The 17,608-nt window shown below is 42.8% G+C and overlaps 1 protein-coding gene across 1 annotated transcript in view; it reads right to left on the bottom strand.

The window, feature by feature from the left end:
- LOC126425225 (ankyrin homolog) overlaps positions 1-10,354 on the bottom strand; it is a 119,175-nt gene extending 108,821 nt beyond the window's left edge. Inside the window, exon 1 of the mRNA XM_050088182.1 lies at positions 10,316-10,354. Coding sequence (XP_049944139.1) covers positions 10,316-10,328 — 13 coding nt within the window. The 5' untranslated portion in view covers positions 10,329-10,354. The remainder of the gene's footprint in view (positions 1-10,315) is intronic.
- Positions 10,355-17,608: the final 7,254 nt, after the last annotated feature.

Here is a 17,608-nt window from a genome sequence, read left to right as displayed (position 1 = left end):
TAGGCATGCAACACGGTAGTCATGAGAGGGGGAGGGGGGGGGGTGGTTACGTCAGAACGTCTGTCCTACCTCTGTGACCTGGTTCCAGCCTTCTTCACGTGCCTGTGAGTGTTAGAGCAACACAGCCGTGTACATGTTTGCAGAATACACAGACGTGATCCTTCCGAACGGCGAAGCTCACGGCAACGGATCGTTCTCCACAACATCCGGTTCCATCTCATACCGTTTTCGCTAAACTTACGCAACGACTTCGAGAAAGGGTACCTTCACCGTTAGCAGGCGTGACCGTGTTGCTCCACGGAGAGGCTGTACACCTGAATTAGAGAACTCCGTACTGCGTCAGGTTGAAGAGTAACTGTCAGCCACTACACGAACAATTTCGTTCGCTATTAGTGAGTGAAACAGTAAAACAACTAATGAACTACTTCACGCCTAGTCAATTACTTGTAAAATTGGTCGGGTTAGCAACGTGTTTTCAAAGTGTTACAGCACAGGAACGGCAAGTTTCCGTACATGGAATCCACTTTAAAATATTATGTACTGACTATGTTCCCTTGCAAGTCGTAGAAGTTTGTAACGGGAAACGGGAAATGTCGAACTCCGTATATATATATATATATATATATATATGTGTGTGTGTGTGTGTGTGTGTGTGTGTATTGCATATTATCTTATATTGTAGCAGTTTCGTAGCAGTTTCAAATATGTACACTATGTGATCAAAAGTATCTGGACACCTGGTTGCAAATGACTTACAAGTTTGTAGCGCCTCCATCAGTAATGCTGGGATTCATTATGGCGTAGGCCCACCTTTTAGCCTTGATGACAACTTCCACTCTCGCAGGCATACGTTCTGCCAGGTGCTGGAGGGTTTCTTAGGGAATGGCGGCCCATTCTTCACGGAGTGCTGCACTGAAGAGTGGTGTCGGTCGGTGAGGCCTGGCACGAAGTCGGCGTTCCAAAACATCCCAATGGTGTTCTATAGGTTTACAGTTCAGGATTCTGTGTAGGCCAGTCCATTACAGGGATGTGATTGTCGTGTAACCACTCCGCCACAGACCGTGCATTATGAGCAAGTGATCGATCGTGTTGAAAGATGCAATCGCCATCCCCGAATTGCTCTTCAACAGTGGGAAGCAAGAAGATGCTTAAAACATCAATGTACGCCTTTGTTGTGGTAGTTTCACGCAAAACAACAACGGGTCCAAGACCCCTCCATGAAAAACGCGACCACACTGTAGCACCACAGCCTCCGAATTTTACTGTTCGTACTTCACACGTTGGCAGATGACGTTCACCGGGCATTCGCCACACCCTGCCATCGGATCGCCACATTGCGTATCGTGATTCGTCACTCCACACAACGTTTATCCACTGTTCAATAGTTCAATGTTTACGCTCCTTACACCAAGCGAGGTGTCGTTTCGCAATTACCAGCGTGCTGTGTGGCTTACGAGCAGCCGCTCGACTATGAAATCCAAGTTTTCTCACCTCCCGCCTGTCATAGTGCTTACAATGGATCCTGATGCAGTTTGGAAGTGTGATGGTCTGGATAGACGTCTAGCATTACACATTATGACCCTCTTCACCTTTCGGCGGTCTCTGTGAGCCAACAGACTAGGTCGGCCTGCACGCTTTTGTGCTGTACGTGTCCTTCGACGTTTCCATTTCACTATCACATCAGAAACAGTGGACCCAGGGATGTTTAGGTGTGCGTACAGACGTATGACACAAGTGACACCCAACCACCTGACCACGTGGTAATACCGTGAGTTCCCCGGAGCGCCCCATTTTGCTCTCTCACGATCTCTAATGACTACTGAGGTCGCTGATGTGGAGTACCTGACAGTAGGTGGCAGCACAATGCACGTAATAAGAAAAACGTATGTTTTTGGGGGTGTCCGGATATTTTTGATCACATAGTGTACTCGTAAACTGTAATTCTGTAAACTGTATACCAGTTTCAAATATGTACTTGTAAACTGTAATTCTGTAAACCACATAAGGAGTGAAGCTCCATTATCTCTCATCCAAGTTCAGTTCGACTCAAATCGAACCACACTGGAGCCTCTGCTGCTGACAGAGGTAGCACATTGTCCTGCTAAATACGGTACCCTGTACACCTTCAGATCGCCCACAACTTTACTCCTGTATTTTTCCCACTCTGCGTACACGATGAGAAAAATTTCGTTATTTGCTGTCGATCCCGGTGCTTTAATTTTACTGGCCAGTCACGTAGATGCAGCAAAAGCAAATACCATGCTAAGATTCTTTGGAAGATTCATGAAGAAATAAAACAAAATTCACCCACGAAAGAAGTGGCCAGTAAAAAATTTGTTCGTAGAGGGTATAGGAAGGATGTATTAATTTTTTTTATTTACACGACAAGTTTCGTAGGACCAAATTGACGACCAAAGCTCCAAGGTCATGGAACATGTCGGTACATGAAATGAAAAGATAAGAGTAATAACAGATCAAAAGAAAATGTTTATGAACCCGAAAAATTCAGTCCATAAGTTTAAGTAAAGGCAATCAAAAATACAACAAGAATCAGCTTAATTTTTCAAGGAACTCCTCGACAGAATAGAAGGAGTGACCCATGAGGAAGCTTCTCAGTTTCGATTTAAAAACATGTGCATTGCTGCTAAGATTTTTGTATTCGAGTGGTAGCTTATTGAAAATGGATGCAGCAGTATACTGCACACTTTTCTGCAAAAGTTGAGGAAGTCCGATCCCAATGCAGGTTTGATTTGATTTCTGCTGATTATAAACTGATTGAAACCTGCTTGTTCTAGGGAATAATTTAATATTGTTAACAAGAAATGACAGTAAGGAATATATATATATATATATATATATATATATATATATATATATATATATATATATATATATTGAGAGGCCAGTGTCAAAATACGCAGACTCATGAACAGGGATCGACAAGAGGTTCGTGAACTTACACCGCTAACTGCCGGAACCGCCCGTTTCTGAACCAAAAATATCCTTTTAGAATGGGGAAAGTTACCCCAAAATATAGTACCATACGATATAAGCGAATGAGAAAAAGCGAAGTAGGCTAATTTTCCTGTCGAATTATCACTTACTTCAGATACCGATCGAATAGTAAAAATTAAAAAAAATTAAGTCATTGAACAAGATATTGAAGGTTGTCTTTCCACGACAGTTTGCTATCTATCTGAACACTGAGAAATTTGTACTTTTCAGTTTCACTATTCATATGCCCGTTCTGTGCAATTAAAACCTCGGGTTTTGCTGAATTGTGTGTTAGAAACTGTAAAAACTGAATGTTACTCTGATTTAGCGTTAGTTTATTTTCTACAAGCCATGAACTTAGGTCATGGACTGCACTATTTGAAACCGAGCCAATGTTGCACACAACCTCCTCTACTACCGATCTAGTGTCACCAGTAAACAGAAATATTTTAGAGTTAGCGGTAATACTAGAGGATTTATCATTTATATAAATAAGGAACAGGAGTGGCCCCAACACTGATCCCTGGGGCATCCCGCATTTGATTGCACCCCACTCAGACCCCACATCACAGCCATTCTCAACGCTCGTTGCGAGTGCGTGTAGCAGGCGCGAGAGTGCGTTACTGACACACTCGTCAAAACTACAGTACCGACAGTAAAAGAGAGACGCTACACATAGAATGGAAGCTTACTTTTAAAATTCCGCGAGAGTACATACAGACTATAATCATGTTTCGTATTGCTAGGTGCCACAAGTATTCCACAAAATGGAAACATTGCAGAAAACAAAAAAGAAAGCTTACGAATTTATGCATTCAACTGCATAATTTATAACGCAACTTTCGGCCCTCTGTGCCCGGAGTCACGAGTCTTACGCAATGTAGATATAGATATATTGATGCTACACATTTCTGCTTGCAATCTCGGCGCAAATCCAGTTGTAACTGATTATGGTAGAAGTAAATCGGACACCAAACACGTTAAAATAAAATTTAATACTGTTTAATGTAAATATAGCTGTCAGGAAATGTGCTTCTGAAAAGGAGCAATTCCAAGAGTGATACTTATGACAGGTGAATAATCTGAGAAGGAGCTTACAGTATGAAAATACTAGAAACTTTTAATTTTCACGGTGCTACCTCTACGTCGTATGTGCGAAACGGGCTTCATGTTTACACTCAGGACGGCAAACTACACTACTGGCCATTAAAATTGCTACACAAAGAAGAAATGCAGATGATAAACGGGTATTCATTGGATAACTATTTTATACTAGAACTGACAGGTGATTACATTTTCACGTTATTTGAGTGCATAGATTCTGAGAAATCAGTACCCAGAACAACCACCTCTGGCCATAATAACGGTCTTGATACGCCTGGGCATTGAGTCAGACACAGCTTGGATGGCGTGTACTGGTACAGCTGCCCATGCAGCTTCAACACGATACCACAGTTCATCAAGAGTACTGACTGGCGTATTGTGACGAGCCGGTTGCCCGGCCACCATTGACCAGACGTTTTCAATTGGTGAGAGATCTGGAGAATGTGCTGGCCAGGGCAGCAGTCGAACATTTTCTGTACCTCGAAAGGACCGTACAGGACCTGCAACACGCGGTCGTGCATTATCCTGCTGAAATGTAGGGTTTCGCAAGGATCGAATGAAGGGTAGAGCCACGGTGCGTAACACATCTGAAATGTAACGTCCACTGTTCAGAGTGCCGTCAATGCGAACAAGAGATGACCGAGACGTGTAACCGATGGCACCCCATACCATCACGCCGGGTTACACGCCAGTATGAAGATGACGAATACACGCTTCACCGCGATGTCGCCAAACACGGACGCGACCGTCATGATGCTGTAAACAGAACCTGGATTTATCCGAAAAAATGACGGTGTACCATTCGTGCTCCCAGGTTCGTCGTCGAGTACACCATTGCAGGTGCTCCTGTCTGTGATGCAGCGTCAAGGGTAACCGCAGCCATGGTCTCCGAGATGATAGTCCATGCTGCTGCAAACGTCGTCGAACTGTTCCTGCAGATGGTTGTTGTCTTGCAAACGTCCCCATCTGTTCACTCAGGAATAAAGACGTGGCTGCACGATCCGTTACAGCCATGTGGTTGCCTGTCATCTCGATTGCTAGTGATACGAGGTCGTTGGGATCCAGCAAGCGTTCCGTATTACCCTCTTGAACCCACCGATTCCATATTCTGCTAACAATCATTAGATCTCGACCAACGCGAGCAGTAATGTCGCGATACGATAAACCGCAATGGCGATAGGCTACGCGAGGCATCACAACAACGGTTCACCAGGCAACGCCGGTCGACTGCTGTTTGTGTATGAGAAATCGGTTGGAATCTTTCCTCATGCCAGCACGTTGTAGGTGTCGCCACCGGCGCCAACCTTGTGTGAATGCTGTGAAAAGCTAATCATTTGCATATCACAGCATCTTCTTCCTGTCGGTTAAATTCCGCGTCTGTAGCCCGTCATCCTCGTGGTGTAGCAATTTTAATGACCAGTAGTGTAGTTGTTTGGTAGACACCGGTCTGGCGAGCCACTGGGTGTTTGCAGGAGTACTTCTCCAGCTGCCTCTGACAGCCAAGCACTGTAGTAAACCTATTACGTTGCAGAATATTGTTTTAGCTGTGAATTATGGTCCAAAGTTTTGATTTTTAAGTATTTCCTTAATTTATTTTTGATGTTGTGTTTTTCTTTAAATTTGGTTCGTTATTTAGAATGCTAGGCGTTAATTGTCAGGCTGTCGAGTCCTTTCCACTCAAGAACAGCAGTCACAACAACAACAGCAACAGCAACAACAACGTCGTTTGCAAAACACTTGTCGATGTGATTTCTGTGTTAGACACAATGATCAAAATTTGTCCGGTTTTACTAGATATCGAAGAGCCTGAGATCAAATACGTGTATAATGATTTACTTTAAACGAAAATTATTTATCACTCAGCTTCTATTCACATACAATGGATGCTCCGGAAACTGTGCTTAATGACAACCTATAATACTGATTAGTGATTGACGTTGTCAGTTTGCACAATGAACTACGATTTTCACTCTAGGACTTTTTATCCAACTAGTGCGGCTTAGCTCTGAAACGTACTTCGAATGTAATGTATCTCACACACTGAATGCCATTTGAGACTGACCTGAAGATTGCTCGGTAACCGGCAGTTGGCAAGAAGGCAGCTAGGAAGAGAAGGTATTCAGACGGTTTTGCTTTGTGTGTATGCAATAGATTTGACCAACTGTCAGAGTTGAGTGGAGAGAAGCCTCGTGTAGCTGTAGATGTAGGGAACATGCAGCAGTCCTCAGCAATTAGGAGGCCTAGGTTAGTTGTAGCTAGGTACTTCTCACGGTAGAGGTGTGGGCCACCAGTTGCAGGAAGTGTTGGGAAGTGAGTACCAGGTCACCAGCATAGTGAAGCCTAGTGTACGGTTGGCTCAAGTGAATGACAGTATAGGGGAGTTGTGTAGGAACTTTACGAAGGATGATCAGGTAGAGATAGTGGGTGGAGCAGGGAACAGTCTTGATAGGGACAGGGAATGTGATGTAGGCTGTGACCTGGTGAAGGTAGCTACTCAAACTGGTGGCACTAATGTGCATTTCGTGCAACTGTTTAAGCTTCATGATCAGCCTCACCTTAATGCGGCTGTTAGGGGCGTTAACATGGGGCTGGGGAGGGCGCTGATGGCAGAGGGCATGGTCATACCTCAGTGGTGCCAGTTGGGTCTGTTAGTAGATCAGGTTTCACTAGGCATGGCCTGCACCTCAATAGGTATGGGAAGGGGAGTCTGGCAAAGCTTCTAGGTGACAGTGTAGTGGGTGGTGGTGATGATGGTGGTGTCACTCATGGAAAAATTCCTGTAGTAGTAGGTGTTAGAGCTGCACCGTTTTTAGATTGAAGTCAGGTGATAGGAATATCTGCTAAAGGAAGTCCCTCTAACTAAGGGTTCAACTTCCGAGAATGTAATATTTCCAAGTAGAGACGGAATTAGCATATTTCATCAAAATATAAGATGTACTAGAGATAAAGTTAGTGAATTGCTTATGTTCAGTTTCACTAATCATATGCCTGTTCTGTGAAATTAAAACGTCGGGTTTTGCTGAATTGTGTGTTAGAAACTGTAAAACTGAGTCTACCTGTGATTCAGCGTTAGTTAATATCTACAAGCCATGAAGTTTGGTCATGTTGTGCAGGGACAGCTGAATTTAGTGAAACTAGACTTCTAATTGTTGTTGTTTATAGGCCCCCTAACTCCGACTTCAGAGCATTTCTGCTCGAGCTAGAGAGGGTTCTTGATTCCTTTTCTAGGAAGTACCAGGAGTTAGTTGTATGTGGTGAAAAAATGGTTCAAATGGCTCTGAGCACTATGGGACTAGGGTCATTAGTCCCCTAGAACGTTGGACTCCTTAAACCTAACTAACCTAAGGACATCACACACATCCATGCCCGAGTCAGGATTCGAACCTGCAGGTTTCGCGCGGTTCCGGACTGAAGCGCCTAGAACCACTCGGCCACGGCGGCCGGATTGTATGTGGTGACTTCAATATTAATTTAGTATATGATGGTGCAAGAAAAAGGATCTCCTAAATTGATGTGATCTGATTCAGACTGTGTTTTTTTGCAACTAGGGTGGAGGGGAACAGTAGCACAGCTGTAGACAATATTTTTATTCATTCTTCATTACTAGATGGGCATTCTGTTAGTAAAAGTGTGAATGTCCTTTCAGACCACGATGCACAAATTTTAACACTAAAAGGCTTTTATATTCAAACCAATGTCATATTTAATTACAAACTATGTAGGAAAGTTAATCCAACAGCAATACAAAGTTTTTAAACCTTGTCAAGGAACGAGAGTGACAGGATGTTTATAGTGCTAATAACATAGATGATAAATACAATGCTTTTATTAACACATTTCTCATGCTCTTTGAGAGTTACTTTCCATTGCAACGCTCTAAACGGGGTACTATCAGTAATGGACAGCCTGTGTGGCTGACTAGTGGGATAAGGATATCTCGTAGAACAAAGCGGGAACTATATCAAAATGTTATGAGTAGTCACAATCAAGCTACAGTAGCCCATTACAAACAGTACTGCAAGGTACTTAAAAATGCTATTAGAAAGGCAAAGAGTATGTGGAATGCAAATAGAATAGCTAATTCACAGGGAAAAATTACAACCATATGGTCAGTTGTGAAGGAAGTGTCTGGTCAGCAGCACAAGGTTGACGATATAAAATCAGTTCGCAGTAAAAATACTTCTGTTACTGATAGATCAGATATCTGTACAGTATTTCACAATCATTTTATGAGCATTGCTGGCGAATTAAATAAAAATTTAGTTTCTATAGGGAATCATATAACTTTCTTGGAAAATGCATTTCCGAGACGTCTGAAATACTCCTCTGTGATACAAACAAGAGGAAATTGAGTCAATAATTAGATCACTAAAGACTAAGGATTCTCATGGTTATGATGGAGGGTCTAGCAGAATATTAAAGTACTGTGCTGCACATGTTAGCCCTGTATTTAACCATATTTGTAATTTTTCCTTTAGGAATGGTCAGTTTCCTGAGCGATTAAAGTACTCAGTAGTAAAGCCGCTTTATAAAACGGGAGAAAGGGATAATGTAGATAATTTTACACCTATTTCTATGCCATCAGTGTTTGCAAAAGTTATTGAAAAGGCTGTGTATGTAAGGATAATTGATCATTTCATATTACACGATTTGCTATCTGTGAGGTACTGGATGGGCTAAACAAAAGGTTTCGAGCACTTGACATTTATTTGATGTAACTAAGGCATTTCATTGTGTTGATCACAAAATGTTGATTCAGAAGATGGATCATTACAGAATACAGGGAGTAGCTCACAATTGGTTCACCTCTTACTTTAGCAACAGGCAGCAAAAGTTCATTATTCACAATGTTGATAACAGCTGTGATATGGGGTCTGAGTGGGGTACTGTCAAGTGGGGGGTGCCCCAAGGATCAGTGTTGGGGCCACTCCTGATCCTTATTTATATAAATAATTCGCCCTCTAGTATTATGGCTAACTCTAAAATATTCCTGTCTGCTGATGACACTAGCTCGGTATTAAAAGATGTTGTGTACACTATTGGCTCGGTTTCAAATAGTGCAGTGCATGACCTAAGTTCATGGCTTGTAGAAATTAACTAACGCTGAATCACAGGTAGACTCAGTTTTTATAGTTTCTAACACACAATTCAGCTAAATCCGACGTTTTAATTTCACAGAACAGGTATATGATTGGTGAAACTGAACAGTTTAAATTTCCAGGTGTTCAGATAGATAGTAAACTGTCATGGAAAGCCCACGTTCAGGATCTTGTTCAAAGACTTAATACTACCATTTTTACCATTCGAACGGTATCAGAAGTGAGTGATCGTTCGACACGAAAATTACTCTAGTTTGCTTATTTTCATTCGCTTATGTCGTATGGTATTATTTTTTGGGGTAACTCTTCCCATTCTAAAAGGATATTTTTGACTCAGAAACGGGGTGTTTAGGCAGTAAGTGGTGTAAGTTCACGAACCTCTTGTCGAACCCTGATCAGGTGTGTGGGTATTTTGACATTGGCCTCTCAATATATATATTCCTTACTGTCATTTCTTGTTAACAATATTAGCTTATTCCCAAGAATAAGCAGCTTTCACTCGGTTAATACTCGGCAGAAATCAAACCTGCATTTGGATCGAATTTCCTTAACTCTTGAGTAAAAAGGTGTGCAGTATACTGCTGCGTCCATTTTCAATAAGCTGCCACTCGAATTCAAAAATCTTAGCAGTAATTCACGCGCTTTCAAATAGAAACTGAAGAGTTTCCTCATGGGTCACTCCTTCTATCCTGTCGAGGAGTTCCTTGAAAAATTAAGCTGATTCTTATTGCATTGTTGATTGCGTTTACTTAAACTTATGGATTGACTTTTTTCGGGTTCATAAACATTTATTTTTATCTGTTATTTCTTTTATGCTGTAATTCCATGACCTTGGAGATTTGCTCTTCAATTTGGTCCTACGGATCTTATTGTGTAAATAAATAAATTAGCCCAAACCGGTAATCAGTAAATAAAATTGCCGATCTTGACGTAGATTTTTATCTGCGTGTGTTTGAATGCTGAATAATTGCAAATTCGACTTCAAGGGTCTTTATTTCACACGTTAGATCGGAAAATACTAAGCAGCAGTTGCTCTACCTACCTCTTCTAAATGCAAATTTCAAAAGCAGTTAGCTACTTTTAAGTGAAGCCTTCTATTATGTGACACATGTTAGTACCTTCAGCAGCCATGGCGCGCAAGTTGAGGTGTGGCAGCAGAAAGGGCGACTGACCTTGCTTCTTGACGTGTGATATATATATGTGCGTGGCATGAGTTCTTATGTGCCTCACGAGGCGAGTTTATCTCTCCTACTCAGCAACTTTTATTTGTCAGATCTTTCATAATTAGCAGTAACGACGCTTCTGATGCCTAGCTAGTTATTTTCCACTAACAAGATATCACCGTTATAAAGAGACCTTTTGGCCAGATTAACAGAGTTTTTCTATTTCCTCACTAACGTCTAAAGAAAGTAGACCTTCCTACGAATGTATCCCGTTTCTTTTCTCGTGTCGTTAATCAGGTACGGGACTGTCATTAGACCATGCCATCCACTAAAGATTATCAGCTAACGATTAAGCTTTTGAACTTTTATACAAAGCTAAGAGAATTTTTTTTTTTAAATGTGAATGTTTTCAAATGCCAAGTACAGCAGCTGAATGAAATTACGAGGAAATGCTTTGACGAAATACAACGATGATGCACACCACTTCGGTTGTTGTTGTTGTTGTTGTTGTTGTTGTTGTGGCCTTTATTCCGAAGGCTAGTTTGATGCAGCTCTCCACGCTACACCCTGCTGTGCGAGTCTATTTATCCACAGATAATCGCTGCAACCTACACCCTTCTGAATCTGCTTGCTGTATTCATCTCTCGGTCTCCCTCTACGATTTTTACCGCCAACGCTTTCCTCCAGCACTAAAGTGATGATGTCTCAGAATGTGTCCCATCAACTGATCCCCTCTTCTGGTCAGGTTGTGCCACAAATTTTTTGTCCCCCCATTTACATTCAGGACTTATGCGTTAGTTACGTGGTCTACCCATCTAATCTTCACCATACTTCTGAACCACCACATGTTGAAACATTCTATACTCTTTTTGTCTAAACTGTTTATCGGCCATGTTTCACTTCCACACATGGCAACACTCCTGACTAATACTTTCAAAAAAGACTCCTTAATATTATATTTATATTCGACGTTCAGAAATTTTTCTTGCTCAGAAATGCTTTTCTTGCCATTACCAGTCTACATTTTATATCCTCTCGACTTGGGCTATCATCAGTTATTTTGCTGCCCAAATAGCAAAACTCATCTCCTACTTTAAGTGTCCCGTATCCCAATCGGAATCCCGTAGCGTCACGAGATTTAATTCGACTACATTCCATTATCCTTGTTTTGCTTTTGCTGATGTTCATCTTATACCCACGTTTCGAGACACTGTCCATTCCGTTCAACTGCTCTTCCACTTCTTTGCTGTCTCCGACAGAATTGCAATGTCATCAGCAAACCTCGAAGTTTTTATTTCTTTTCTCTGAACTTTAGTTCCTTCAACAAATTCTTCTTTGCCTTTATTAACTACTTGTTCGATGCACAGACTAAATAACGTCGGGGATAGGCTACTACTATGTCTCTCTGCCTTCTCAACCAGTGCTTCCTTTTCGCGTCCCTCGACTCTTATTACTGCCGTCTGGTTTCTGTACAAGTTGTAAATGGCTTTTCGCTCCCTGTATTTTACCCCTGCTGCTTTCAGAATTTCAAAGAGAGTATTCGAGTCAACATTGTCAAAAGCTTTCTCTATGCCTAGAAATGCTATAAATGTAGGTCTGCCTTTCCTTCTTATGGTCAGTATTGCCTCTTGTGATCCTTCATTCTCCGTAATCCAAAGTGATCTTCCCTCAGATCAGCTTCTACCAGTTTTTCCATTCTTCTCTAGAGAATTCGCGTTAGTATTTTGCAATCACGACTTGTTGTTGTTGTTGTTGTTGTTGTCTTCAGTCCTGAGACTGGTTTGCTGCAGCTCTTCATGCTATTCTATCCTGTGCAAGCTTCTCCATCTTCCAGGACGCCGGCCGTGGTGGCCGAGCGGTTCTAGGTGCTTCGATCTGCACCCGCGCTCAAGGGTACACGAATGGGCCTTGATGTGTTGGCAAATGTGCCAACACCTTGTAGATAGAGGAGGCCGAAATGCACGCTATCTAACGCAGACGGGCGTGAATTCTGGAACAGGATAAGTAGTGAATGCTAATAAGAAAAGTTTGCAGCTCCTCGAATACTTAACTTTTAATCCTTGTTGTATACATCGTTCTTGATGACACATTTCATACCATAACTATCAAACTATGTAAGGCTAATGGCGCCTTGCTAGGTCGTAGCCATGGACTTAGCTGAAGGCTATTCTAACTGTCTCTCAGCAAATGAGAGAAAGGCTTCGTCAGTGTAGTCGCTAGCAAAGTCGTCGTACAACTGGGCGAGTGCTATTCCGTATCTCGAGACCTGCCTTGTGGTGGCGCTCGGTCTGCGATCACACAGTGGCGACACGCGGGTCCGACATGTACTAAATGGACCGCGGCCGATTTAAGCTACCACCTAGCAAGTGTGGTGCCTGGCGGTGACACCACAGGCCTTTGTCCCCGATAGGCCATATCGATGTAGTTTTATTGAATGGTTCGCATGCTGACACTTGCTAATGGCTCAGCATTGAAATCTGCAGCAATTTGGGTCAGGGTTGAAATGCTGTCACATTCAACGTTTCTCTACAGTCGTCGTCGGTCCCGATCTTGCAGTATCTTTTCTGACCGCAGCGATGTCGGAGATTTCATGTTTTACCGGATTCCTGATGTTGTTGTTGTGTTCTTCAGCCCGGAGACTGGTTTGATGCAGCTCTCCATGCTACTCCATCCTGTGCAAGCTTTTTCATCTCCCAGTACTTTCTGCAACCTACATCCTTCTGAATCTGCTTAGTGTATTCATCTTGTTCTCCCTCTACGATTTTTACCCTCCACGCTGCCCTCCAACGCTAAATTTGTAACCCCTTGATGCCTCAGAACATGTCCTACCAACCGGTCCCTTCTTCTTGTCAAGTTGTGCGACAGACTTCTCTCCTCCCCAATTCTATTCAATACCTCCTCATTAGTTATGTGGTCTACCCATCTAATCTTCAGCATTCTTCTGTAGCACCACATTTCGAAACCTTCTATTCTCTTTTTGTCCAAACTATTTATCGTCCATGTTTCACTACCATACATGGCTACACTCCATACAAATACTTTCAGAAACGACTTCCTGACATTTAAATCTATACTCGATGTTAACAAATTTCTCTCCCTCAACATCACCCGACTTAATTCGACTACATTCCATTATCCTCGTTTTGCTTTTGTTGATGTTCATCTTATATCCTCCTTTCAAGACACTGTCCATTCCGTTCAACTGCTCTTCCAAGTCCTTTGCTGTCTCTGACAGAATTACAATGTCATCGGCAAACCTCAACGTTTTTATTTCTTCTCCATGGACTTTAATACCTACTCCGAAATTTTCTTTTGTTTCGTTTACTGCTTGCTCAATATACAGATTGAATAACATCGGGGAGAGGCTATAACCCTGTCTCACTCCCTTCCCAACCACTGCTTCCCTTTCATGTCAGTAGTTCCAATGGAATGTTGTCTACTCCCGGGGCCTTGTTTCGACTCAGGTCTTTCAGTGCTCTGTCAAACTCTTCACGCAGTATCATATCTCCCATTTCATCTTCATCTACATCCTCTTCCATTTCCATAATATTGTCCTCAAGTACATCGCCCTTGTATAGACCTACTCCTTCCACCTTTCTGCTTTCCCTTCTTTGCTTACAACTGGGTTTCCATCTGAGCTCTTGATATTCATACAAGTGGGTCTCTTTTCTCCAAAGGTCTCTTTAATTTTCCTGTAGGCAGTATCTATCTTACCCCTAGTGAGATAAGCCTCTACATCACGAGTTATTAAACTGATATTTCGTTAATTTTCATATCTGTCAACACCTGCATTCTTTGGAATTGGGATTATTATGTTGTTCTTGAAGTGTGAGGGTATTTCGCCTGTCTCATAATCTTGCACACAAGATTACGGAAGTATCAAAAACACGCTTGTGGCCACTGCTCAGTGCGAGCCTGAACGCTGCCTGGTGGTGATGCTAGCGTATGGCGCGGTTGTGAATGTAAAGTGCAGCAGAGGCGATTGGAGAATGCCTGCGACGACGGTACAGGGCGCCGATGCTCAAGCGACTTTGGGTGGGCGCCAGTTACGAGTGTTGGGTCTGGGAACGTGCATAAGGGAGCTGCGGCGCTGCTCAGCTGGCCGCGCGCCTCTGCCCTGGGAACTGATTCAGCGTGGCCGAAGGTCGATGGAACCAGAGGAGGCGACAAGGCGTTGGACGCCCACGCCTCTTCGCACAACTTAGTGCTCGAAGCTTGCTAGGTCCGTAAATCAGGATTTGCTGCGACCTGTGACAAATCTGACGAGTACAACGTCGGTGCTGCCACAGATGTGTCGGAGCACACCGTTCAACGCTCGTTGCTGAACGGGGATTCCGCAGCGGAGATCGGATGTCCTCACGTCCACTCGACGACATCACCAATTACGTTTGCAGTTCACGCGGGATCACGGAAAGTGGACTGTGAATCAGTGGAAACGAGTCGCCTGGTTGGGTGAATGGGGTTTCATCCCATACCTGGCCGCCGTCGTACAGGCAAACGGTTGACAGAAACATTCAACGCTCAACGGACCCAAAATGGTGGGAGGACATTTACCTGGGCTCCCATGGACCAGTCCAAGGATAGAATGCTAACGCACGACAGCTCTGGACAATGTGCACGCCCTAGCAGGCTAGCTGCATTCCTTAAAGTTGGACGCCTTCGCCAAGGCCGTGGCATCTTCCAGCTGGATAACTGTGCACAAGGCCAGAATCGTGATACAGTGGATTTTGGAGCACAATAGTAAACACATGTCGATGATTTTACCACCAAATTCGCCTGGTCTGAACCGAATAAAACTCATCTGGAACACTATGAGGCGCCAGATCGACGCCATCGAAACGGCTTTGAGTAATTTACGAGAATCGGGTGGCTTTTGCGTTGACATCTGGACCTCGTACCTCCGGATTCCTACTGCGGACTTGTGAAGTCCCACAACTGCTACTGTACTGAGCTCCAAAGGTGAAGTCACAGGAACTTAAACAGCTGGTCATAATGTTTTGACCACCAGTGTATAAAAATTTGGTACTACCTGTTAGAACAGGCATTGCCCGAGTATTTTGTATGAGAAACGAGCACAAAAAATAAGCCACGTTTCTAGCGCAATATCGAAAAATTTCATTTCCATATACGATAATGTTGGAAGCTACAGATATGAATTAAAATTTGTGTCACAGCCAAAACCCGAACTCAGGTCTTCTAGCTTACTACGCGCAAAAGCTGACCATTACCACACCGCACCACTGTTATCAACATTCATGCACGAACTAGTCAAGTCGACTGCCCTCCCCAACACAATTTTCAAATCTCAAGCTTATTTTCCCCATACATTGTCACTATTACCAGGGCTCTCCGACATTGAAATAGCAATCCAGTGTTGGACGTAATGGGAAGGTCCTGTACTACTTGTAATCGTATAGATCTTATAATTAAAGTTTCCCCGAGACATTTAAGTATCATCTTTATCTTCCATAATGTTGGAAGCTGCAGATATGAATTAAAATCTGTGCAGCGGCTGGGACTCGAACATGGGTCTTCTTGCTTCCTAGGCAGAAACGCTGACCATGTTGCTGCGGTTGTGTAATGGTCAGCATTTCTGTCTAGTAAGCAAGAAGACCGAGGTTCGAGTCCCGGCCGCTGCACAGATTGTAATTCATATCTGCAGCTTCCAACATTATCGTAGATAAAGATGAGACTTAAATGTCTAGACGAAACTTTAATTATAAGATCTATACGATAATGTCCTTATGTTCGCGAATACAGCTGTGCAGGTATGAAACACTTGTAGAAAAAAAACATGCTTAATGCACAAATGTACGAGCACATTATCCCTGACAGTTTCTTTATGCTGGGCCCAGCTGTCTCGTCTGTCTACAACGTGACCTTGCAGACATCTCTATGACAATGCCTCTTCATACCCCTGTAGACGGCTATTATTTTCGCTACAGCCGCTTGCGCTTCGCACGCAGTACAAAGCTGTCAAAAGTGCCGCCGGCGGTATGGGTATTCCTTCATGAAACTGACCGAGAATGTCAATTTTCAATTAATTTTTTATTTATTAGTAGATCATGGGCAATAAGTTCCCAAAGTTTCAATGATGAAATCATATCTGAAGCGCCTGAAAAATGATTACCATGCGTGACTAAACCTTCTTGCCACACCAGCTTTTTGAAGCAACACTTCAATACTAGCTCGGAGAACAAGGATTCCCGTGGATTACTTTCAAGCAATAGTGCGCGGGATGCATCTAGACGCTGCAATGGACGCATCCACAAGGGACTGGACTCTACACTGAGGCCACTTGTCGGTGATGTGAAGGGCAAGAGGTTGGAAGATGGAAAGGGCGTTTGTTGACACAACAGACTCGCAAAGAAGAGGATGGACACTAGTGTATTATGGCAAGGATATCAGACAGAGCCAATCCAGTGTAAGTAACACGATAAATGCAGTATGGGCTACATATCTCCACGTAACGTCAACAGATTAACACCCCATTCATCATCTGTGTCACATTAGTTGGTGTAAATATCTTAAGTTCAGAGGAATCACAACAGCTACATCCTCAAGAAGAGGCTTACAAATTCTATCCTCGATGTTGTCAAGCCTACGTACGGGTTTCTGGACGATCTGGAACTTCTAAAATAGTGTGCTCATGGCAAGAACTACTCAAATGACTCTCTAAATTCACTAATACGCCAAAGATAGTTTAAATCCACACTGTCATCCGCTACAGTTGTCCGAATTGCAATTTATGACGCAGTGCTTGTAGGAAGGATCATGTACGAAACAGAATGGATTTTAAGGTAGGAAATTTGACACAAGATGTCTTGAGAAAAATAGATTTACAGTGCCTCTCTGGAACTGAAAAGTCAGTTGAAGACCTGGCAAAGAAAAGAAGGTAGAAAGAAGAAACCAGAAGAGAAGCCTTGAAGGGAAAGAGAACACTGAGGACTAATCTGGGGAGTTCTGAAGACGTGACAAGAAAAAAAAAGTTCTATTGAACCTTAAATTACGTTTCCTGAAAATTATGTTTTTTAAAGTTTATGTACGTTTTTCTCAGAAACGTGTTTCTGTAAGCCCAGTAAAGTTTGTCCGGGAGTGGCTTCCGGAATTCTGAGTGTGAGCTGAGATATGAGGCAAACTACTTGGAATTATGAATTAATTTCCTATTATACTTATAGAATTATAAATAAAAAATTATTAAATTTTGCATATTCGATACATTCACAAAACCTCAAGAGAGAAGCTTAC

The sequence above is a fragment of the Schistocerca serialis genome, chromosome 10, assembly GCF_023864345.2.
Source record: "Schistocerca serialis cubense isolate TAMUIC-IGC-003099 chromosome 10, iqSchSeri2.2, whole genome shotgun sequence".
NCBI lineage: Eukaryota > Metazoa > Arthropoda > Insecta > Orthoptera > Acrididae > Schistocerca > Schistocerca serialis.
Note: the sequence above shows the minus strand (reverse complement) of the source record. Positions and strands in the feature narration are given on the sequence as shown.